This window comes from Erithacus rubecula (assembly GCF_903797595.1).
Source record: "Erithacus rubecula genome assembly, chromosome: 13".
NCBI lineage: Eukaryota > Metazoa > Chordata > Aves > Passeriformes > Muscicapidae > Erithacus > Erithacus rubecula.
This window is the reverse complement of record NC_136665.1, coordinates 18,986,622-19,009,436: the sequence shown is the minus strand read 5'-3', so window position 1 is coordinate 19,009,436 and position 22,815 is coordinate 18,986,622. Positions and strand designations below refer to the sequence as shown.

The 22,815-nt window shown below is 46.2% G+C and overlaps 1 protein-coding gene across 1 annotated transcript; it reads right to left on the bottom strand.

Moving 5' to 3' along the window:
• Window positions 1–4,773: 4,773 nt before the first annotated feature.
• LRRN1 (leucine rich repeat neuronal 1) lies at window positions 4,774–22,023 on the bottom strand. Its single transcript, XM_079317351.1, has 2 exons — window positions 21,753–22,023; window positions 4,774–7,912 (listed from the first exon to the last, which is right to left on the bottom strand). Exon 2 carries the CDS (start codon window positions 7,678–7,680, stop codon window positions 5,530–5,532), a length of 2,151 nt encoding a protein of 716 aa, XP_079173477.1. The 5' UTR covers window positions 7,681–7,912; window positions 21,753–22,023; the 3' UTR covers window positions 4,774–5,529.
• Window positions 22,024–22,815: the final 792 nt, after the last annotated feature.

Genomic DNA, 22,815 nt, shown 5'->3' with positions numbered 1-22,815 from the left:
GGTGTTGGAGTTTCTGCAGGGCCAGGAACAGCCGGCTTTTCTGGGCTGTGCTCTCAGCCTGAACCTTGATGTGGCACTGCAGATGCTCCTCCTGTCATCTCCCTCCTCCTCTGTGTATTTTGATCAACAGAATATTAGCCTGTGCTGGATTGTGGCACTGGGGTTCAACTCTGTTTCCTATAAAAGCTAAACATCTGGTTTTGCTAAACATCTGCTATGAGTCCAGCCAAGGGAGATGCTGTTGTCAGTACCAGATTCATTTATTTTTTTTTTTACAAACAGCCATGGTTTTGTTTCAACAAAGAAAAGAGATGCAGTAAAATTGATTATTATGGAATCATAGGTTGGTTTGGGTTAGGAGGGACCTTAAAGCTCATCCAGTGCCACCCCTGCCATGACAGGGACACTTCCACTGTCCCAGCCTGCCCCAATGTCCAGCCTGGCCCTGAGCACTGCCAGGGATCCAGGGGCAGCCATAGCTGCTCTGAACAACTTGGTTCAGTTATTATTTACTCTATGCATAATTCTGAATAATTATTATAATTCTGGGGAGACAGCACAAGGGAGGCACGGTGGGAGTAGAGCTGTACCCCCACCTGCTCTTTGGTTTTCCTGTTGTCAGGTTGGAGGTGAGTGGATGCAGCTCTCTATAAATGCATCCTGAGCTCCCACCACGAGGCCAATCAGAAAAACTTGGTAATTCTGAAAAAAAAGAATTATAGAATCATGGAATATCCTGAGTTGGAAGGGTCCCACAAGGATCACTGAAGTCCAACTCCTGCTCTTCTCCCTGGGTATGTAGAGGGTCATGGCATCTCTGTTGGAATGGAAAACTGGGGGCCAGAGAAAGGAAATTAGGCAGCAAACCTCTTCACCTTAACCATTCTGTATCTCTCCCTTCCCTGCAGTATTTTGGAGGTTGGATTTGGCTGAGTGCTCAGAGTGGTTTCATGGTGAGCACCAGCCCCAGGAGGGATTTATGGGTCCCTGTGAGGCACAGAGAGAGCCCAGCACTGAGGGATGGGCTCCTGAAGGGACCTGGAGCTCCCCAGCAAGGACAGGCCACACTAGGAAAAACTCCTCTTTAAAAAAACCTGCCTGGAACTTTTCCTCCAGTTGTGAGCAGAAAGCTGAAGTTTTTAAAGTTTTTGGTTTTTTTTTTTTTTTTAACCTCTAATCACTGCAAATCAGTGACTCCATTGAGGATTATATGATTTAAATTCCATTCCCCTACTCCCATAATGGAGATAAAAATTATGGTTTCAAGTGATTTTTGGGAAAAAATATCCATGGTTTAAAATCCCACATAAAATGTTTCCCAGCTGCTGAGAATTTAAGGTTAATGCTTCCAGATGCACCCAAGAAAAATCTCATTTACCTGATTTTGAACCTGTCACACCACTAAAGTTAATGAGATATAAGCTCTTAAGTAATTTAGTCATTCTGAATGTTTTACTTAATGATCAATTCCAGATTTTCCAAATTATTTATTTTCATGTATTTAAAAAAAAAAAAAAGTTATGATGCTTTTATTATGCTTCAACATTCCTTTGGTCTGCTTGGCATAACTCTCCAGCAATACAAATTTAATGGGAAATCTCCTGCACTGGGTGGTGTCCCTGCCCCTGTCCCACCCTCCTGTGAGCTTTTCCCCCTGTGCACACCCACCCTGATGCTTTGAGGGATGGTGAGATGGACACAGGTGTGCCCAAGGGACTCCTGTTCCAATGCAGGGCACAGCTCTGGTAGCCAGAACAGCCCTCACTTGTTCATCCCACTGATTTCAGAAATTTCACTGCAGTGGTTTGTCCTCACACTTATTTTCAAGGTTGGCAGCACAAAGCAAAAGGAGTTGCCTGATTTGAACTCAAATGCTTCTTTATCACTGTTGTCCCATATTGTCAGGGAATAGGGGGCAAGTTTCTGCCCTTCTCTCTGAATCTCAGAGTCCCTGTCCTATTTCCAATTTCCCCCTTTATGGATCCAGTGGTGCTCTTTTCTTTTACTGACTCAGGACAGGTTGTGAGAAAGCATTGGTGAGTTTGTGCTCTTCATTCCAAGAACATGTCCTGGGTCAGTCTTGAAAATACCTGCTCAATCCAATAAAATATGATTTAGGTGAGATGAAAAGTGGATTTAGCTAAAATACTGCATCCCACACTTGAGTGAGTTATTTACTCTTCAGGGGACTAAAATATTTTATTATTGGGCAACCAAGGAGAAGTAACAGTGTAGAAGTTTAGTTGGGTATGAAATATCTGCTCTTACACAGCTTCTCTGAACTGTTAACCAAAGGAAAGCTAACAGTGTCCAGTCTCAATTTTTGTCTTCAGTGAAGACTAGATGAAAACACATTTGGAAGGCAATTAGAGTATTTTTATTTTTGCTCACAATAAACTGCAAGCACAATAAAACTGCTAGCACAAGGTTGAAGGTTATTTACTACGATTATGTGCCACATGTGATTAATCTCTTCCCCACTTTTTATTCTTTTCTCAGCAAGATTTTAAATATCCAGGGGGATCCCTACAGAATTCTGCAGGGTCAGATTAAAAGGCTGAGAACAGTTAGCACAGGTGGCTGTGTGTGCAGAATTCACTGCCTTAACAAGGTGCTTCTTGTGAGCTGCATCTCCCTCCAGGACTGCCAGCAGCAATCCTGCACATCAGCACATCCCCAAGAATCTGTGGCTGTTTTTGAGCCATTTTCCCCTGCAGCCCTCCACCAGCATTGCTCTACAAAGATGACAAATGGCAGAAAAGAGAGGGAGCACAGGGCCTGCTATTCCCCAGTGGAAAGGAACATGTTAAATGTTCTTCCCAGCACCCTGGGCACTGCTGAGCTCCCTGTGGAACCTGCCTTTGTCCCCCTCCATGGCCATGTGTCCCTGTCCCCTTGGTTTTCAGCAGTGGCTGTGCTGCAGCTGCCCAGATTTGCAAAGACAGCCAGAAAACAGATCCACACCCAGCAGCTGGTGTGCTCTGTCCACCTGCACAGAGTGGGCAACAAGAGCTTGCCCAGCAGGGAAAGAGCCCCAGATTGTTTGGGATCAAGGATGGGAGGTGGGAACAGGGGGAGGGAGAACAGGATGGTTGTTGGAATAAGCACAGGTCAGTTTATGGTCACTGAGGAACCAACAGCTTGGACCCAAAGTGTTCTTCACCAGCTTGGTGGGAGGTTCAGGCAGAGCTGTGAGATCTGGGAAAGTGCTGCAGGGAACTGAGAAAGGGGCCTTGCTTTGCACCTTCTGCCACCTGCTCAGTTAATTATTTTCCAAAGACAATTTTATGATGTCATGCAAGCTGCAAGCCAACATTCTGCAGCCAACCTTGTCCTCAGTGTCCTTTTCTCTGGCTGGAGTGAATCTTTGCTGTAGAAGAGATCTTGGTTTAATTCATTGTGCCTGCAGCTTTAAGGCTAGAATAGAATACAGACAAGATGATAATTATTGCTCTGAAGCTCTTGTGGAGAAGGCAGCGTGAGGAAATGTCCCATTAACATTAAAAACAAATCCAGGAGAAGGTGATGAAGAAATGCTTTCACCCTGTTACTTCTCCATGATCAAAAGACACTTGCCTAACCCCAAAATCTAATTGTCTCATGATTAAAAATGTATGAGACCTCCAGAACATAGAAAAGATTGTTGTGTAGCAGCACAAATACTTGATTGAAATGCATAATTAATACCCTCACTCAGCCTCACGTGAAAGGCAGGCTGTCCAAGGGATGGACTCACATTTTTGTACCAAGGCAGCTGACTGGTGAAATAATGCTGGTGACTTTCCACTTCTAGACAAGCAAAAAGAAATTTGAAGCTCATCTGTAAATTTTCATGTGTCTTGGATATATTTGAGAAGCCAAGGAGTTAAAAAACTTCACACAGCCTCAGGCATATCCCTTATTCAAACAATTAACTTTGACTTACCAACAACTTCTTGGGTGTGTAAAAATGTGTCAAAATGGCACATTGAAAGTGGTCATGAAGTGTAGAAAATGCTGTGCCTGCTGCTGAGGGGTGAGGTGTGACCATGTGTTCACCAGAGCCCATCCTGCTCGTGCAGAACTTCAGGGATTCAGAAAAAACAACACTTCCATAGGGTCAACTGTAAATGATGCTTTATATTGTACCCAGTGCACACAGAACACTGCTGCTCTTTCACCACAGCAATCAGGAAAATACTCAGAATCCAGTTTAATTTTAAGCCTGTAAAAAATACAGTTCAGTATTGGACCCAATGTAACTGTCTTGGTAGTTTTAATCTTAATTTCTGCTTTTGGAGGAACATTAATTCAAATAACATTTTTTTTCAAGTATATTCCAAGATTCAACTGGTTTATTTTAGTTTGGTAGCACTGAGTTTTTTTTTTTTTTTGTCCTAACTGATGGTAATGACAGCTAAATGTCAGCTTCATTTCTGTCTTAGCTCAGAATATAAACAGAAAAGTATACAAAAAAAGAAATGTCCTGTTACTCTGTGAATTCTTCTTGCTGTGTACCCTATGAAACAGTTTTGATTCTGCATGTGACTCTCAGTCCAAAAGCCATGATGAGACATTTTTCTCAATAAATTATTTTCCACATTTTACCTCTAGTGCAGAGAAAACACTTCTATTAACATAAATGCATAAAAAACCTGAACCTGGAACTTCATTTAATCAAGAAAACCCCCCAGGATATTTTTATATAACATTTTGGATGTATATTATGTCAAAACATGATCACCAGTCAGACTAGTGATATCTAACCCCAATACATTATTGTGACTTCTAAAATAAAAAAATCAGAACAAAACTAAATTTATTATAGCTGTGCCTTCATTAAACACCGTGTGTTGGTGATTTAAACACAACAAAACTCTAGTAATTCTTCAAAAGTGTCTACTAAATAGAATAAAAAGAATAAGAGAACAATTAACATTTAGTCTGTTACATTAAAAAACTGGATGTACATACTCCTATTGCCTGTTAGCTTTACCTAAGCCTTCAACTACTACAAAAAAATAATAATAATAAAAAAAGGAAAACTCATTGTTGAAAATCAAAAACATTCAAATCAGTTGATACAACATTACAGTACAGTCAACTAACATCATTCAGGGTCTCCTTTTCTCAGGGTAGAGTCCTCAGACCAGGGTGACAAACCTAGTTCACTGCAGGTCCAAAACTGAGGGTTAGCTCGGTGCCATCCTCCCCTTGATGGCTCTGGGAGAACGGGGCTCACCAGCCTCTCCTTTTCATTCAGCACTGGAGTTAGGACAGTGTTAAATTTAGCACAATAACTAAAGAAAAGAAAGGGAAGATAAAAAAAAAAAGAATAAAATAGAGAAGTGGAAGCTAGGTGAAGCTGCCATTTGTGTCAACCCATTGCGATACGCTGTACTAAAAAATCCTGAAATATCCACCTGTCCTCACCGCTCTGCCACGGACTAGCAAAGTCAAAAATACAAAAGTCTTCAACTCGTCGTTTTTGCAGAATAAAGCAAAAAAGTCTTTGTGCTCCTTACTACCAGAAGCAAAATATCCTCTGAGTTACCACATGTAATAGCTTCTGGATGTGTCCACTTGGGTCGGCTTGGTCTCTGCAGAGCCATCCTTGTCCTTTTCACTGTCACCTTCCCAGAGATTAATAAGTGGAGGGTAGAGCTCGTTCAGGGGGATTGAAGAGGTCTTTTGCATATATTTTTTCAATGAGTGGTGGTAGTTTTTCCTCTTAAACCTTTTTGCAATGTAAACGGAGACGGAGGCGAGGCTGATGACAGCAAACATGGATCCCATCACCGCCGCCAGGGCTGTGCTGGTTTCCTGGTCGGAGATATCCAGCGCAAAAGCCGCGTTTTTGGTTGTGACGTTGACGCAGGATCTCTGTGTTTGCTGATGGATGTTGGACACTGTCAGACACACTTCGTAATCCGTGGAGGGTTGTAAATGCGTGAGGTTGTATTCGTGGACGTCCACCGGGACCCTGGCGGTGTAGGTGATGTGAGGGTTGTCAATCTTCATGGTGGCCGATGACCATTTCAAATTGGATGTCATGACGTTGGAATTGACTTTCCAAGAAACCAGGATGGAATGGGATTCAGCTTGTTTAACGTAGATCTTGAGGACCTGGGTGCCATCCAGGAGCGTTCCGTTCACCCGGATGGTAGCGACCCTCGTGTCAGCCCCTTCTATGTTTTGAGCGACACAGGTGTATCTCCCAGAGTCCTCAACCTGGATGTTGGAGATCTCCAAGGTGCCCTCACTGCTCAGCTTGTATTTGTCAGAGAGGCTTTCCACGGTGACTTTATTGCCCAGAGGAGTGACCCAGTAGATTTCTGGCTCGGGTTCTGCCATGGCCCTGCAATCTAAAAACACCGTCATACCGACGTCCAGGTTCAAGTGATTGGGAAAGGTCTCGTGAGAGATCATTGGAAGACATTGCTCGTTTGAGTCCTGTATCAGCACCTCCTTCACCTGCTGTCCCCGGTACTCCGGGGGCATGGCACAGAACATGGACAGGGGCTCCATGAAGCGGATGTTGGTTTTGTTGGAGTTGATCCAGTGGATGACGCAGTCACACCTCAGCGGGTTGCTGTGGATGCTGATCTCACGCAGGTTGGGGAGGGATTCCACTGTCTTTTGGTAGACTGCATTCAAGGCATTGTTGTTGAGCATCAGGCTCTCCAGGGCAGGGACGTTGCGGAAGGCCAGGCGATGGATGTAGGACAGCTTTGGGTTGTTGGTGGCTTCCAGCTTTGTCAGTTCAGGCAGGTTGTCCAGCGCGTACCTGTCCACAGACACGAGTTCTCCCATGTTGTTGATCCCAAGCTCTTTCAATCTGAGCATGTTTTTAAAATCCCCTTCTTGAATTTTATGAATTGGATTTTTGTTGAGATCCAGGAATTTTAAATTGGGGACTTTCTCAAGTGCAAGCTGAGGAACTTTTACCAATTTGTTGTCATAAAAAGAAAGACTTTCAAGACTATCCAAGCCTACCAAGGCGTTGCCTGGAATGTCTGTGAGGTACATACCTGCCAAAACTAGACTCCTTAAGTTTGAGAGTGGTTTGAAATTCATATCAAGTATTCCAATCACTGGGTTTTCTCCAATCATGAGAATCTCTAAGTTGGGAGTCGAATCAAACCAACGGCTGTCAATAACCTTTAATTTGTTGGAGTTGAGGTGTAATCTCAGAAGATTTTTCAGGCCAGAGAATGCGTTTGCAGAAATACTGCTGATCTGGTTGTGGTTTATGTAGAGCTCCTGCAGATTGCAGAGGTCTTGCAGGCAGTAGTCAGTCATCTCCGTGATCTGGTTCTCCTCCAGGTGCAAAGTCGTAAGCTGAGTGAGATTGGAGAGCCCAACATCTCTGATACTCGTGAAGTTATTTTGTGAAAAATCCAATTCTGTTAAATTAAAGAGCTGCTGGAGTTCGTCTGTGGTCTTGGCAATGTTGTTGCTTTGTAACAGAAGGACTTGAGTGTCACTGGAGAGGTTGCTGGGGATTTTTGTTAACCGCAGGTCGTTGCAGTCGACTGTGGTGGCTTCCCTGTAGGTTGACTGTGGTGTAAACCAGGGCCTGATTTCACAGACACAAAGCTGTGGACATTCATTGCTCTGTATGGAAGACTCAGTTAATGAATTCATTAACAATTCTAGCACCAACTGGCACACAGTTAAAACAACTCTAACCTTTGCCATGCTGGCCAGGAGGGGCTTCAGCTCCCCGGCCCCCTAAAATCCCCAGGGAGGAAGAGGGTGATCCCCTTTCAAGCAGAAAACGTAGAGCTTGACGTTTAAGGTGAAAGGCTTGGACATCCAGAAAGGTGAAGGATGATTTTCTGAGTTTACTGAAGTTAAGAGATGCTCTGAGGACCCTCAGCTGCTCCTCAGTGTTTTAGAATCTTCTGTAAATCACTGCCTGAAGATGGTCCTGAAAGCAGATTAGGGTATATGTTATGCTCAGCTCATATACAGCTCATCCATTATTTAGTTTCTCCAACCTTTGAAAGAAAATATCTGAAAATAAGCATTATTTTTACAGTATTCTCTAAAAAAAACCCCAATCCTGTGTAGATAAATTATGTAGGGTTTGGAACTCTCTCCTTCTTGGAGTTTACATGAGAAATCTCTCTGAGCGAATTATCTAAAATTAAAACTTTGGGATGGAAACCTTTCAGTTGTACCCTGCAGGAGCTGTTAGAATGGCTTGGGAAGGCTGAGGGTGGAGGATGTGCTGGTGACACAGCAGGGTCTCAGATGAGTGTCAACACCCAGTCCCTGTCCCCAAGGCTCAGATTTCAGGCAGGGGGAATTAAGGCTCAGGAAGCTGCTGGTTTAGAAGTTTGAGGCTAAATGTTTATGAACTTTGCCAAAATTTATCCCAGTTAATCAAATCAGTTCCAGATAACGGCTTAGATTTAATCCAGCTCAGCACCAAACAATAACAGTAAATTTGATTAAATGAATGTACTGCCCTTATTTCAGCTGTCTGTACTGCATTGTGATTGTATGAAGTGTTCACCACAGTTCCAAATTGCTGTGTAAGCCCCACATTTGTATTTGCTTAGCCTGAAGTTGTTCATGCAAGAGTGCATTTAAATTAACCCAGCTGTGTCCAGGCACCTCAGAACATCTGGTGTATTGTGAGGCTCTGAACACATATTCCAGGAAAATCTTGTAGTAAAATCTTTCTCCTTCTCACTTCAGAAAATCATTTTGGTGAGTGCAGCTGAGACTTCTCAAACAAAAGCTTTGGGTTTTTATGTAACTAAAATAATCAGGTTGTGCTGTTCCCTGGAAGTGTCCAGGGCCAAGCTGGATGGGCTTGGAGCACCCTGGAAGGTGGCAGGGGTGGAACTGGATGGGCTTTGAGGTCCCTCCCAACCCAAACCACTCTGTGGCTCTGGGATAGCTGAGAGAACACAGCAATGGAATCACATCTTTTTCAGTCAGAACATAGCAAAGCTTCAACCAAGTCACAGCCCTCAAAAGATGATGGTATATAAAATAATAAAACTAAATACAGCTTCTAAAATAGGTTTAAAATACTCCTCTGGATAGTGGTGACAGGAATCCCATTTGTACAACACTTACTTCTAAATCTGATCATATTAAAAACTGAAATTACTGTGTTTTATTTTAGATTGCTGTATAGTGCGGTAGGTAGAACACACCCAACAGAATTTTTATTATTTATTTTTATACTGTTATCCTGTGGCTGTGCTTTGGAGGAAGGGGAAGAGGAATGGGACCCAGAATACATTTGACCCTCTTGAGTCAGATTTTCTCTCTGGTGACTGAGACTTGAATGAGAGCTGAGCAGAGAGGGGAAAACCAACTGTAGGACCAACATTCCTTCCCAAATAACCTCCACCTGATGGAAGAATTGCCCAAAACTGTATTAAAAATAAATCCTAACAGCTGTAATAGTAGAAACTGTGTGAGCAGGGAGTGATGAGGGGCTGGCACAGCCTGAGCTCTGCTGACTCTGATGGATGCTTCCCTCCACAGCAACACATTTGTATCAGACCCAAACCAGCCAATTCCAGGAAAATTGATGGGATCTGAAGTTTAATTGATTTAATTGCAGCTTTTCAAATGGCAGGGTTTTGCAGTGAATAATGCAGGTGGTGCTTTCCCCCAGTCACAGTCCCAGGCAGGTACAGGAGGTGCCCTGAGCTGTCCCCTCACACAGGACATGTCCCTGCTCCAGCTCTCACCTGGCCCAGGGAGCATTGCTCCAACATTCCTGCCTGTGGAATTTCTCCTGCAGCTTCTCAGTGGATGAAGAAAAGAGACTTGGAGCCTTTCAAAGCTGAGGGCCCTAATGTTGTTTTACTACTGCTTTAGCCCTGATGTAGCTGTATGAATCATGTAGTGCTTTAAAAACCAATCTGCCTGAAAAACACTTCAAAGATTCTTTTAAAATATGTAGGAGCATGTCTAGATGCTGCAAAAAAGAAATCTAATTCGATCTTTTTTTGTTGAATATTTATATCCTCTTACTGTCACATTACAGTTATTGTTCATCCTTGCTAAGAAGGCATTTGTGGGTTTATTGACCAGAGTTCTGAGTTTATGATCACTGTAAATATATGACTTTACAAGTTCTTAGTGGCTTGTTCTCTTCTGTAGCTATTTTTCTACTGCAAATGGATTTAATTTTCTTTAACTGGAAATGTTCTTAAGAAACAACCTGCACATTGCTTTCCTCAGTCCCTCCCAGCCCAGGGCAGCTTGGATGAAGCTGGAGATGAAATTCCAGGTTAATCAGAGTGAATTCTGAGCAGCCCCAGCAGGAGGGACAACCCAAGTCATGGGGTTTTGGTTTTAGCTACTTGTGCTGTGTAAAACCCCATCCCCATCTGGATCAAAGCTCCAGAGCCAGCAGGGCAGCCACCAAAAGCCATCCCTCTGCCCCAGGATTCTCAGACACCTCCTCAGTGTTTGGTGTTGCAGATTCTGGGGGTGAGATGCAAAGCTTTTAGCATTCCCTGCCTTCCTTCCCTCTCATTTGTGAGATTCATCTTTTCTGCTGTTCCAACCCACAACAGCAGTTGTAACAGCTGGTAACTTGATATCAGCAGAAATAATGGTTAATTTAATGTGAGAGATATGGAGGGAATTATTTTATTCCAGGCTAATTAAATGCATTTTCCATGGCAGTGCTCAGTGCCCAGTGCAGCAGGAATCCACATTTCTGTCACCAGCAAACCCTCAGCAGCTGCTGGGGTGTTGGATTGTTCCTGCTCCCTGAGGGCAGAAACAGGAGCATCCTTCCTGTCTCCCACCCTGGAACTGCCATGGGGGGATCTAACTCTTCCCTCTCCACTAAGTTCTGAAAACTGGTTCATAGTGAGAATTTGAGTGAAATCACGAGGGTGGGTGTTTGGTGATGGAGTAGAAGATCCTTCATTTCAGCTTTCCTTGGAAAGAGGGGTGGGTGGGAAGAGGTGTGCCCTGGCAGCCATGGCCTTGCTGGTGGCTCCTAAAGAGTTTGGTTGTTTTTTTTTAATGGAAATAAAATCTACATTTAAACCTTCAGTGCAGGAAGAGGAGAATACAAAGGGACAAGCATGAAATAAACTGTTCATTAAAAGTGTTCACACTTAACCTGCCAACTAAAAAGAACAGACATTAAAATTTTTTGCTTGGTAATAGGAAAACAAAGTGTTGTCACTTCCCTGACAACTGTATTAATGGTCACTATTAAAATTCGCTGAAAAGAGCAACAATCTTGTTTGCACATGGATATCTGGATGCATTTTGAAACAGTGATGCTGCCACAGCAAATCCTCTCCACAGTTACGTGGTTCATTCTTGCAGAATTTCTTTTATACTGCAGTAACATCAGCCCAGATTTTGGTCAGCAGCCACCTGCACTGAGTGTGCCCAGGTAAAAGTTGGAAGGATCAGATACATGAAGAGATTACCTCAGGCTGAGACAAGCAATTTATTCTGCAGTTGCTCAGAGCCAAAAGCACACGCTGATTCCCCTCCCTCTGCAGAAACATTTTCCCAGGTTGAGCCTCAGCACCTGAGCTGTGTGCTGGAAAATTGTGTTGTGCTAATGTTCTGCTAATGACTCGTGCAGCTCCTGCATTCCCATCACCATCCTGGGGAAAGTGCTGCTATCCCTCAGGAAAACCTGCCTGCTGCACCTGCCTCAGGTGGGACAGCCCTGCCCAGGGACCTGGAGCAGGAGGAGAACTGGGGGGGTTCAGGTGGAACTGGGAATTCAGGCTGGGATCAGTACAGATCCAACTGTGCTGGAACTGGGAAGGGAATTCAGGCTGGGATCAGTACAGATCCAGCTCTGCTGGAACTGGGAAATGGAATTCAGGCTGGGATCAGTACAGATCCAGCTCTGCTGGAAATGGGTAGGGAATTCAGGCTGGGATCAGTACAGGTCCAGCTGTGCTGGAACTGGGAAGGGAATTCAGGCTGGGATCAGTACAGATCCAGCTGTGCTGGAACTGGGAAGGGAATTCAGGCTGGGATCAGTACAGGTCCAGCTGTGCTGGAACTGGGAAGGGAATTCAGGCTGGGATCAGTACAGATCCAGCTCTGCTGGAACTGGGAAATGGAATTCAGGCTGGGATCAGTACAGATCCAGCTGTGCTGGAACTGGGAAATGGAATTCAGGCTGGGATCAGTACAGATCCAACTGTGCTGGAACTGAGGAAGGGAATTCAGGCTGGGATCAGTACAGATCCAGCTCTGCTGGAACTGGGAAGGGAATTCAGGCTGGGATCAGTACAGATCCAGCTGTGCTGGAACTGGGGAAGGGAATTCAGGCTGGGATCAGTACAGATCCAGCTCTGCTGGAACTGGGAAGGGAATTCAGGCTGGGATCAGTACAGGTCTAGGCTTTACTGGAACTGAGGAAGGGAATTCAGGCTCCCTCAGGGAGCTCAGGCTGGTTAAGGCAGCTGGGCAAGTGCAAGGAAAGGGTTTTGTGTGAGATAAAACCTGCCCTGCTGTGCCTTTCAGCAGGGCCTCTGCAGTTCTGCATCCCCACTGTCCATGGATAAAACTGGGATTGGGGCTGTGCTCAGGTGAGCCAGCACCTCTGGCCAGGCTTTAGAGGCAGAGGAAATAGGAGCACCCTCTAAGCCACAGCAGTGAGCTCAACACTAAACCCAGCCTAAAACCAGCTTACTAAAGCCAGGCTTGCTCCAGCCAAGAGCATCAGTGACCTTGTACATCAAGAGAAAAGAGAGTTTAATAACCAGGACATTTCCAGCCAACCCACGGGATGGGCTCCTTTCCCAGGAATTAAATTTACAAGTGCAATCCTGTGTATTTAGAAAAACACTGAGGAATCATGCTTGATAACAAGCCTTTTATAGTGAGGTTTTTAAAGTCTCTAGTGTCATCAGGAAATAAGCTATTTACAGGTCTGAATTGTGGAAAATACAGAAAAAATCTGGCTGAAAATAATGACAGTTGAAAAGAGCTTGAAAAAATCTGAACGTGGGAGCTGGGTATTAAAAGGAAATACAGAAACAAGGGTCTATAAAACATGTAATAATGGCATAAAGCCTCAAAGCACATCCTCAGGGATTTATAATATTTAAGGTTTGGAGTTTATTTTCCCTGCAAATAATGCCTACTTTTTCTTGTCTGTACTCACATTCCATCAAAATAAAGTCTGTGTTTAATTTTGGGGAAAGCTCTGGTGAAAAGGTGATTTGCTGTATCTGGAGACAACCTTAGCATGCTTTATCTGTGTTCTTTTGAAAAATACTACTCTTATCTCCACCAAAGAACTGCAAAGAGCATCCTATTCATAACATCTATGCTGCAGAAGCAGCATATTACAGCTTGGAAATTTGTAATTTATTTGGGCTTATTCTTAAGACTTGCATCTGATACAGTATTTTTCATTAAAATACTGAAGCAAATTTGCAGGAGAGGGAAAAATGCTTTTCATTCATGGACTGCTCTGGAGTGCAAGGGGCTGGATCCCCTGCAGGGAGCAGCCATTGGGTATTGATGGCCCATCAAATCCACCATAGAATTGCACAGAATTGCTTCTGGCAACTGATGGGAAATCTCTCACAGATTACCATTAACCAGGCATATTAGAAACATCAGGAATAACAGGGGGGCTTGCCAAACAGTGGGTTGTCAAATTATAGAGGCTGTTTGCTTTAGGAAAGGAAAAACCTCATAAACCACTTCATAACCTTGAAACCTGCAAGGTGAGATGTGTTTGTGCAGCAGGAACACTCTTATGTTAGGAACACAAATTATTATCAGCTTCCTTACTGCATTTCCCTTCATGAATGAGTTTCACCCTGGGACAAGATGGGCTGTTGTGTTGTCCAGGACTTGCTTTCACATCCTGCTACAAGGGTTCAGTGGGAAAGCAAAGCTTTGATTGCATTTGATGGAGAAGAATCTCAGCTGTGACCATTGTTCTCGTTCCACACCATCAGCAGATAAATTGCTTGATTAGATCAGCATTTCTGAGAGTCTTCCCACTGCCAGGGTAAGACCCAGTTCCCTGAGACCTTCCTTGCAGCTCTTCCCTTCTGCCTGATGTGCAGGTGATGGAGAGCAAACCTCTGGGATGTGCTTTCCTTTCCCCTGCACTGCCCCATCCCATCCCCAGCCCTCTCTCTATTTTAAATGCAAGGGAGAATTGAAACCTGATTGGTTTTAGTACAGTATCTAAAATTTCCAGAGCATAACTAATTTGGGAAAACCTCTTCCAACTACTTTTTTGCATGTCATGTATCTGCTGGCTGATGAATGAAAAGGGACCAAAGGTAGAGAAATTCTGCTTTTGGCTTCTGACCATATTTGAAGAGGAGAAATGGATTGAGTTGTGGCATATTTGGATCTCAGAACCATGGGGAAGGATCTGAGCATGAGGGGGCACCTTCCCTCAGAGGATTTCAAACAGAGCAGCTCAGAAAATCTCTGCTTCTTACTATCTATCAAAATCAGCACAATTCAAACAAAAATATAAAAATAAAAAATGACAAATAGCATAAAGAGATTGGGTTGGATTTTGGAGTAGAATTCCCTTTTGTTTTTTGACCACTCTTAGAGCCAAGGAGTTTGGCCAGTGGAAGCAAAGTGTTAATAGTAACAAAAGGAGCACACGAGGAATATTTTTAACCAGGAGAAACAGGGATGCCAGAACTCCAGAGGATTTTCCTGAACTACCAGAAAATCCTTTTCCTCCTTTTGCTGACTGGCTCCTGGCAGTGTGATTATTTTGCTTCCTACACAGTTCTAGATCAAACTCCAGTTCTGTGAGTCACTCAGGATCCCCCACAGTTGGGAAAGACCCTGGTGTGTGTGGCTGTTACTACCATAGAGGATGCCAAAAAACCCAGTGCTGGAAGCAGTGCTGATAAACCCCAACCAGAGGCAGTCAGGAGCTCTGGAGGTGTTTATAAATCTGGCTGCAGGGAATGCATAAAGCTTGTTATTAAAAATTAGATGTGCGTGGAGCTTCAATTGCTTATCTTCAATCAAGGAAAAAGTTCTTTTTCTGGTCTTTGTTACATTCTGTTTTGATAATTCTGTTTCCTGGGGCTGTAGTATGTGTTAGCTTTTCACTTATTGGTGATGAAGTTTGAAACTGTATTTTACTATTAGCCTAGATCTATATCTACACAGTTTGTACATGTAATGTGCTGACACAGACTTCAGCCCTTAGAATAAAACAGACTTCTATTGATTTTCTTTTCTGAGTTTTATGCTTACAAAATCCAATTCTCTGTTTCTGAGCTATATATATTTAAATGTTAATAGACCCATATATTGAGTTGGCTGATATGGGAAGATCTGATAGGAAAGACTGTGAGCATACCACTAACAAAATAAATGGATTTAGCATGGGAGGTGCTGAGATCTAATAGAAAGGCTGTTAGCACCAAGACAAAGATCTGGAACTCAACCAAGCCAGGAAGGGACAGAACTAATTCCATTAAGTGGTCACAGATTTGGGTTTGGAACTGCTCTGAAGCAAGGCTTGCTCTGACCTGAGAAAAAGGCTCTTTTCTCTCCAGTTCCACTGCTGTACCCTGTGACCCTCTCCCTTTCCAGGAGTCTTTCTGCATTTCTGCCACATGAGATATGTGCTCCCTCCACTGTTTCATTCCAAAATCACTCAGGCAGCACTGCCTGATCAGGACAGGACACCCCAGAGCCTGCATTTAACCACTTCTCTTCCTCTCAATATCACCTGAATTCTGATGCTTTATTCCATGCAGAAAAGTTTTATTTTAGACATTCATGAGATTAAGAAAGAGAGAAAATCCATCCTAAGGAATGTAGTGTGTGTTTAAGAACCTTTAAACTGTTCCTTGAGCTTTAGTTCTCAGCCTGCCCATGGTCACATCCCAGATTTTCCATGGGTTGTTTCTTTCATCTGAGGTGCTAAAATTTCTGCCTATTGCAGGAAGGAAGCTTTTTCTTCTTAAAATTTTAAGTTATTGATGCTTTATAGATAAAATCTTTACCTAATTACAATGATTTATTTGGGCATGGTGATGTTTAATTTGTATAAACAGACTTGTTGCACTTAAAGGGGACAGAAAGAGAAAGGAAAACAGATTTGTCAATGAACTTAGAAAAAAACACTGACCTGGTTTTACTTGGTGCCTTTTACTACAGCGAGCCCATTTTAAAGACCCGTTTTCAAGCAGCAATTTAAAAACTTCATTTTTGCAACTGCTTGTTCACCTATGGCTAAGATAAGTTATTTTTCAATGCATTTACAAGTCACTGGTGGCTCTCTGGAACTATCAATATTTACTCTATTTCTGTTAGACTGATGGATCATTTGTAATTTATAAATTTAACAAGGCCAATCAGTAGCTCATCTGCATCCCAGTAATTGTATGCAGCACATTAGCAAGGTATGAATTTATTAGATAGTTTTGGACTTGCTTAATCACATAAGTGATATGATGCATGAAATAAGAGAAAATGAAGGATTCATTATATAAATGATAAACATTTTCAAATTATGAAAAGACAATCCAAGCTTTGATTGATATTTTATTAAAACAAGGTAAAATGTTATCCTACCAAACTTTGTTCGGATAAGCTCAGGGAATCTCTCTGAATAACTTTTAGGTGTTTTGTAGAAGTTCCTTAGGATGTGATCTGTCAGATGCAGGGTGGAGGAGGGACCCAGAGAACATGTCCCATGAATTAAACAGCCACATGGCTTCCCCAGCCCTTGAGGGTTCTCTTTGGGAAAGGATAAAATGAGAGCAGTGACCTCAGCTGGGATTCTCTGAGGGCTGGGCTCTGGCTCATCTGCATTGCCACAGGTGGAGCTTCTTTCTCCAGCTTGGAAAAGTGTTTGTTGGGCATGGAGGGACCTGGTTTTGGTTTCAATCAGCCTGTGGGGTGTGTGGGACTGAAATGGGTGTTTGGTCAGGAGAGCAGACACAGCCACACCTGCCTCTGACTCACCTGCCTGGCACAAACCAGCCCTTGGGGGGCCACCAGTGACTCCCAGCTGATCTCAGGGTGGATGTGCCCCTGCAGTCCTTTGGGAACTGGGCTGCACTGGGACAGTGGGACAGAGCTGGGGGTGTCCCTGGGTGTGGAGGGACCCCAAAGCCAACACCCCAACACCTGGCAGGGGTTCTGCTCCCTGCCAGCCCCAGAACAGCAGCAGGGTGGGGGCTGCACCTGCCCCAGCCCAGTGCTGGCTCACACTGAGGGGCAGCCAGGCAGACCCTGCCAGGCACCTTTGGGGGGCTTGGCTTCCAAAAGCCCTTGGCTCCCCTGTTCTAATCCAAACTGACAGATGCCCAAATTGCTGGAATCACCAGAGTTAGTTAAATTAAATACCTGCAAATGAGATGCTGACTGACAACCTCTGAAATTTCTCACCAAAACCCCCAAGTAAGGTTTGCCACTGTGTTCAGCTGCTTTGGGCTGGGAATTGTTCAGGGAAAATATTGCCCAGTGTGACCACTGAGGACTAAAGGGCAGCACCTCAGAAGAGAAAATTATGTAGTAAGGCTGTGTACCCAATAAAATAAGGGAAAGAGCTGTTTCCCTGTGGCACTTTTATAACTCCAGTGCATTCTCACTACAGCACCCTGTTAAATATTTCAGGCTTGTTACTTAAACTTGCTTTGCCTCATTGTTCTGTTAGTTAAAAAGGGAAGAAAAAGGAAATACTCCACTGCAAATACTCAATCTGTGCTCCAGGTAAAAACCAGGTCCTGTGCTTTTAATAATTCAGCCTGATGGAACATCAAGGAAATGCTGGCTTGTAACAGCAAATTAAGGTCTTATGAAATCGAAGGTGAAATTATAAATAATTTTTGCAGGGAAAGTTAAGAGCAGAGGCTAATTCTTGGCTCAGAGATAGCACAGACTTGTCCTGCCTTTACCAGGGGGAGAATTAGGCCAATCCAAAATAGGCCAATCCAGTATTTTTCTTCAGTGCCATATGTAGAAAAAGCAAAGAATAAGAGAGTGGGGTTCAGAAGAACTTTCAGCTGGGGAGCTCTCAGCCCTCCATGGAGGCATGTTCAGCTCTGACCTTCTGGAGCCCATTTAGTGAAGGACTTTAATTACTCAGCTGCAGGAAAAGAATCAGACTGGCAAAGTCTTTGAGCAACTCGAGCACATCTGCACTGATTGTTTCTTATCAAAGTGGTCCTGTGAGCTCAGACCCTCCAAATCTTAGAGAAACACCCTTATTATATTTAATAATTGACTACAAACCAACAAAACCAGTTCCTAAGCCAGCTCTGTGATTTTCTTGGTTCTTGCCCATCTTTCTTCCCACATGTTAACTGCAGAGACAAAAGAGAGTACAGGGATATTTGTAGTCCTGGATTTCTGTTCTGGCATGGGGCTCTGGCTCCATCCCACCTCTTCACCCTCCCAGGAGCCCCCCAGGCACTGCCAACCCTCCTGACACAATCAGCAGAAAAACCATCCCAGCTCCAAAGTCCCCTTTTGTGCAGAACTCACAAATTATTTTTGGGACAGATGTGCATAAGGCCTGACCCTGTTAATGACTTAACTGCTCTGGAGCCCAGCCTGGAATTCTCAATTCTGGGAGCATCAAGGGTCTCCAGGCTGGCAGCTGCAGCTGGAAGGGGATGCAACCCAGGCTCCCTGTCCATGAGCCTGATACAAACAGAGAGGAGCAGGGCTGGATTTATGTGCTTCCAAAAAAACTTTACATAGATTTTCTTCAGTTCTGTGTCTACAAAATGTCTGCCAGGGAAAAAAATCTGGAGCTTGGCAGGATGAAGCCTCACACGTGTATTGTTCGTGTAGCTATGGTAACCTACAAATGCCACCAGTGTTTCCATTTCATACACAAATGAGGGGACAGCTGTGGGGACCACATGTCTGCCAATGGAATAATATATGTGAACTAGGATGGCTTGGTCAGAAAATTGCAACTCATCTATATTAATCAGGGCTTCAAAGAACAGGCACCTCCGTGGAGGCAAAGTGCACAGGAAGACAGAGGGGATTTGTATTTTGGAAAATTTTGGCTCCTCTGTAAATATTTGCAGCATCTTGCTACTCTGCTGGTTGAAAAATAAACTAATATAAACACTGTTCAACCAGAGCTATTCTACAAACATCACTCAACTCTTTTCCTTGGATTTTGTTTGTTTGTTTGTTTTTATTGATGCCTGATCTGGACACAATGCTGAACCTGGGACCAGGCAAGTCACTCACCTGGGGGAGGAGTAGCTCCAAAAGAGACAATGTGGCTCAGAGCTTTGTGAACAAAGCCCCTATTTTCACTCATTGATATCATTAACAGAAATAACACCTTCAAAAAACTCATACGAGAAACTAAAACAATATTTTAAAATACTGCTTAAACATGGATGAGTCTCATCCCTAACAACACACAAAAAGAAACCTGCAGACCCACTAATGCAAATAAATCCCCTTTCCAGTGACTATTAAGCTCTGCAGGCTTCAGCAGCAGCAATACTTGACCGCTGTTATGATTCATCCAAGGTGTTTTAAGCGTCCCTACAAAAAGAGCCGAGGAAAGGGGATCTGCCGCCCTCCTGGCAGCAGCAGCAGCCGGATGCAGCAGCAATCCAGCAGGGCGAGCACGAAAAGTTTTCCTGCCTTCTGCAGTGCCACGTTACTGTATCGGAGCGAAACAAAGGCTGCAGCATCCCCTCCTCCGCCCGCGGCACCCGCGGAGTCAGGGATGGTGATGATGAGAGCTTTAACCACTGCTTGTTGAAATTATCCCATTTGCTCCACGGGCTGCAACCAATTACACACAGAGAATCATGGAATTATAGACTGGTTTGGGTTGGGAGGGACACCTTCCACTGTTTTCAGGTGTTCCAAGCTCCAGTGTCCAGCCAGTGCCAGGGATGGGGCAGCCACAGCTGCTCTGGGCACCCTGTGCCAGGGCTCTGTTCCCTTTGAGGTCAGGCTGAACAGAAGTTTCTTTTTTCAGCTTGAATTTGGATGGGCTCAGCATTATTTATGGCAGTAAAAAAAGGTCCTTCGCAGTTCACGTGAAAAGTTGTTATCCTTCTATAACTGTCCAATTTAATGCAAAATCCTATTTCCTTCGGTGATCAGTAATAGTGTTATCGTGTCTGTTCTAGGCAAATGGAAAAGGCTTTATGGTCATCACAGTAAGTGGTCTAATAATGTCCAAAATGCCTACTGGGAGAGATAATTTTATATGGACTACATAAAATGTTGTGCAGGTAACTTTTACCTGCCGAGGTAAAAGTTGAACTGAAGCTCCTGTCCTGGAGCAGTGGCACAACAGAGGCTGCAGAGCAGAGGGACAGGGACCCCAGGGGCTGTGCCCTGGCCCAGGGCTGAGCAGGCAGAACCCTCCTGGCCCTCTTCACTATTCCCATCTGGGGAGCTTTGTGCACTGCTTTGTCCCTCTCAGTGCGTCCGTGTTTTAAATTAATTCCATTCTGACTTGCAAGACTTTGGGATGCAGTTTGGTTGGATTCTTTGGACAACAACAGGACTGACACTGGGTGCCTTGGGTCATTCAGAGCTCTGTGATGTCCCTGTGGGTACATCTGGGCTATTGATCAGAACAGGTTTATGATCTTGTTCAGAAATACTGGGTTCCTTTTATGGGGACCCTTCAAGTCCGTAAGGAAAAGACTTAAAGGTTTCCAAACTAGTTTTTATTGAAGGGACTCATTACTCGGGAGCTATTGCACAGCTCCAGGACAAGAACAGAAGCATCCTCTGTTTGATCTCTCACCTTTGGACAACATCATTGTCTACTTTGAGCTTGTTACTTTCCTTTCCATCGCCTGGTGGGAAATGCGCACCGAGCCAGCACCGGGGGAGAGAATAACTTGGGGGAGAGCGAAAATCGCAGGCGAACATCTGTTGTGCGGCCCCGGCAGGGCTGAGGCGGCACAATGCGCCTCGCTGCTGTGCCCCCTCTCCCAGGGAACGGGGGCCGGCCCCGCGCTCAAAGGGCGCTTTGACACGGGCGACAAAGGGGCGGCAGCGGGGCCGGTGCCTTTGTCCGCCAGCCCCGGGGGCAGGGACCCCCATCCCGGGTAAGGGGCTGCCGCTGCCCCGCGCTGCTCCCCGCACCTTCTAGGGACCGCACTTCGCAAAGAGCCCCCGCGCAGCGCAGGTGCGTGAGCAGGACCCGGAGCATCCATCCATCCCTCCATCCATCCATCCCTCCATCCCTCCATCCCTCGCCCTGCGCTCTCCGGGGCCGGTCCCGCAGCGCCCCGCGCACAAAGCCGCGGCCGCGGGAGGAGGGCGGCGGAGCCGCGGCCCCGCTCACACTGCGCCTTTATGCCGCTTTCTGAAGGGCCATTGTCACACTGAAGGCTCCTTGTCTCCTCGCATTCCTCCGGGTGAATGGATGAGGCAGGACATCTGCCGGGATCCGCTCCCATTCGCATGCAAATGGGGGACGCGGGCAGCGCTGCCGCACCGCCGGCACCACCATTCCCCCCAGAATCCCCGATTTACCGCAAACCGGCCCGGGGAACAGCGGAGCACCCGACACAGAGAGCAGGAGGAGGAGAGCGATGCTGCAGCCGAAACCCCGCAGCCCCGGGGCGGTCCCGGCGCGGTGCGGAGCCACCGGAACCCCGCAGCCCGCGGGGACTCCGCCGGGGGCACCGGGGGCGCGTCCGCCACCGCAAACTTTGCTGTGTCCCCGGTCCGCAGCGCACATCGCCGCACCGCAGCGCACGCTCCGCAGCCCGAGCGCAGCCCTCGCACCTCCCGCAGCCTCCGCTCCCTCCCCCGAGCCCGGCGGACGCACTCACCGCCGGCCGGGCGATGCCGCGGGTGTCCCCCGGGGCTGCACATCCGCCGCTGCCGCCGCGGTGCCACCGCGCCGGGATGCGGGAGCGATGGACGGATGGATGGACGGATGGATGGACGGATGGATGGACGGATGGATGGATGGACGGATGGACGGATGGATGGACGGATGGACGGACCGGTCCCTCCGTGCCCGCTGCCCGCCCCCAGGACAGCGGAGCGGTGCCGGTAGCGGTGCCGGTGCCGGTACCGGAGCGCGGTGCCGCCCGCTCTGAGCCGCCGCCGGCGCGCACCTGGGAAGGCGCCGCGGGTCAGCTGACGGGCCGCGCTCCCATTGGCTGCAGCGCGCGCGGCACCGGCCGCGGGGCGGGGCGAGTCCTGGCCCCGCCCCCGCGCGGCCCCGCCCCCGGCCTCGGTGCGCGCCACGGGGCGGCCGCGAGCGTCGCTCGGGTCCGGGTGAGCATCCCTTCCTCGGGATGCAGGGATACCATCCCTTCCTTGGGATGCAGGGATAGCATCCCTTCCGGGGATAGCATCCCTTCCTTGGGATGCAGGGATAGCATCCCTTCCTTGGGATGCAGGGATAACATCCCTTCCGGGGATAGCATCCCTTCCTCGGGATCCGGGGATAACATCCCTTCCTTGGGATCCAGGGATAGCATCCCTTCCTTGGGACCCGGGGATACCATCCCTTCCTTGGGATCCAGGGATAGCATCCCTTCCTTGGGACCCGGGGATACCATCCCTTCCTTGGGATCCAGGGATAGCATCCCTTCCTTGGGACCCGGGGATACCATCCCTTCCTTGGGATCCAGGGATAGCATCCCTTCCTTGGGACCCGGGGATACCATCCCTTCCTCGGGATCCAGGGATAGCATCCCTTCCTCGGGATCCGGGGATAGCATCCCTTCCTTGGGATCCGGGGATAGCACCCCTTCCTCGGGATCCGGGGATAGCATCCCTTCCTTGGGATCCGGGGATAGCATCCCTTCCTTGGGATCCGGGGATAGCATCCCTTCCTTGGGATCCAGGGTGAACATCCCTTCCATCCTTTGGCTCGAGGGT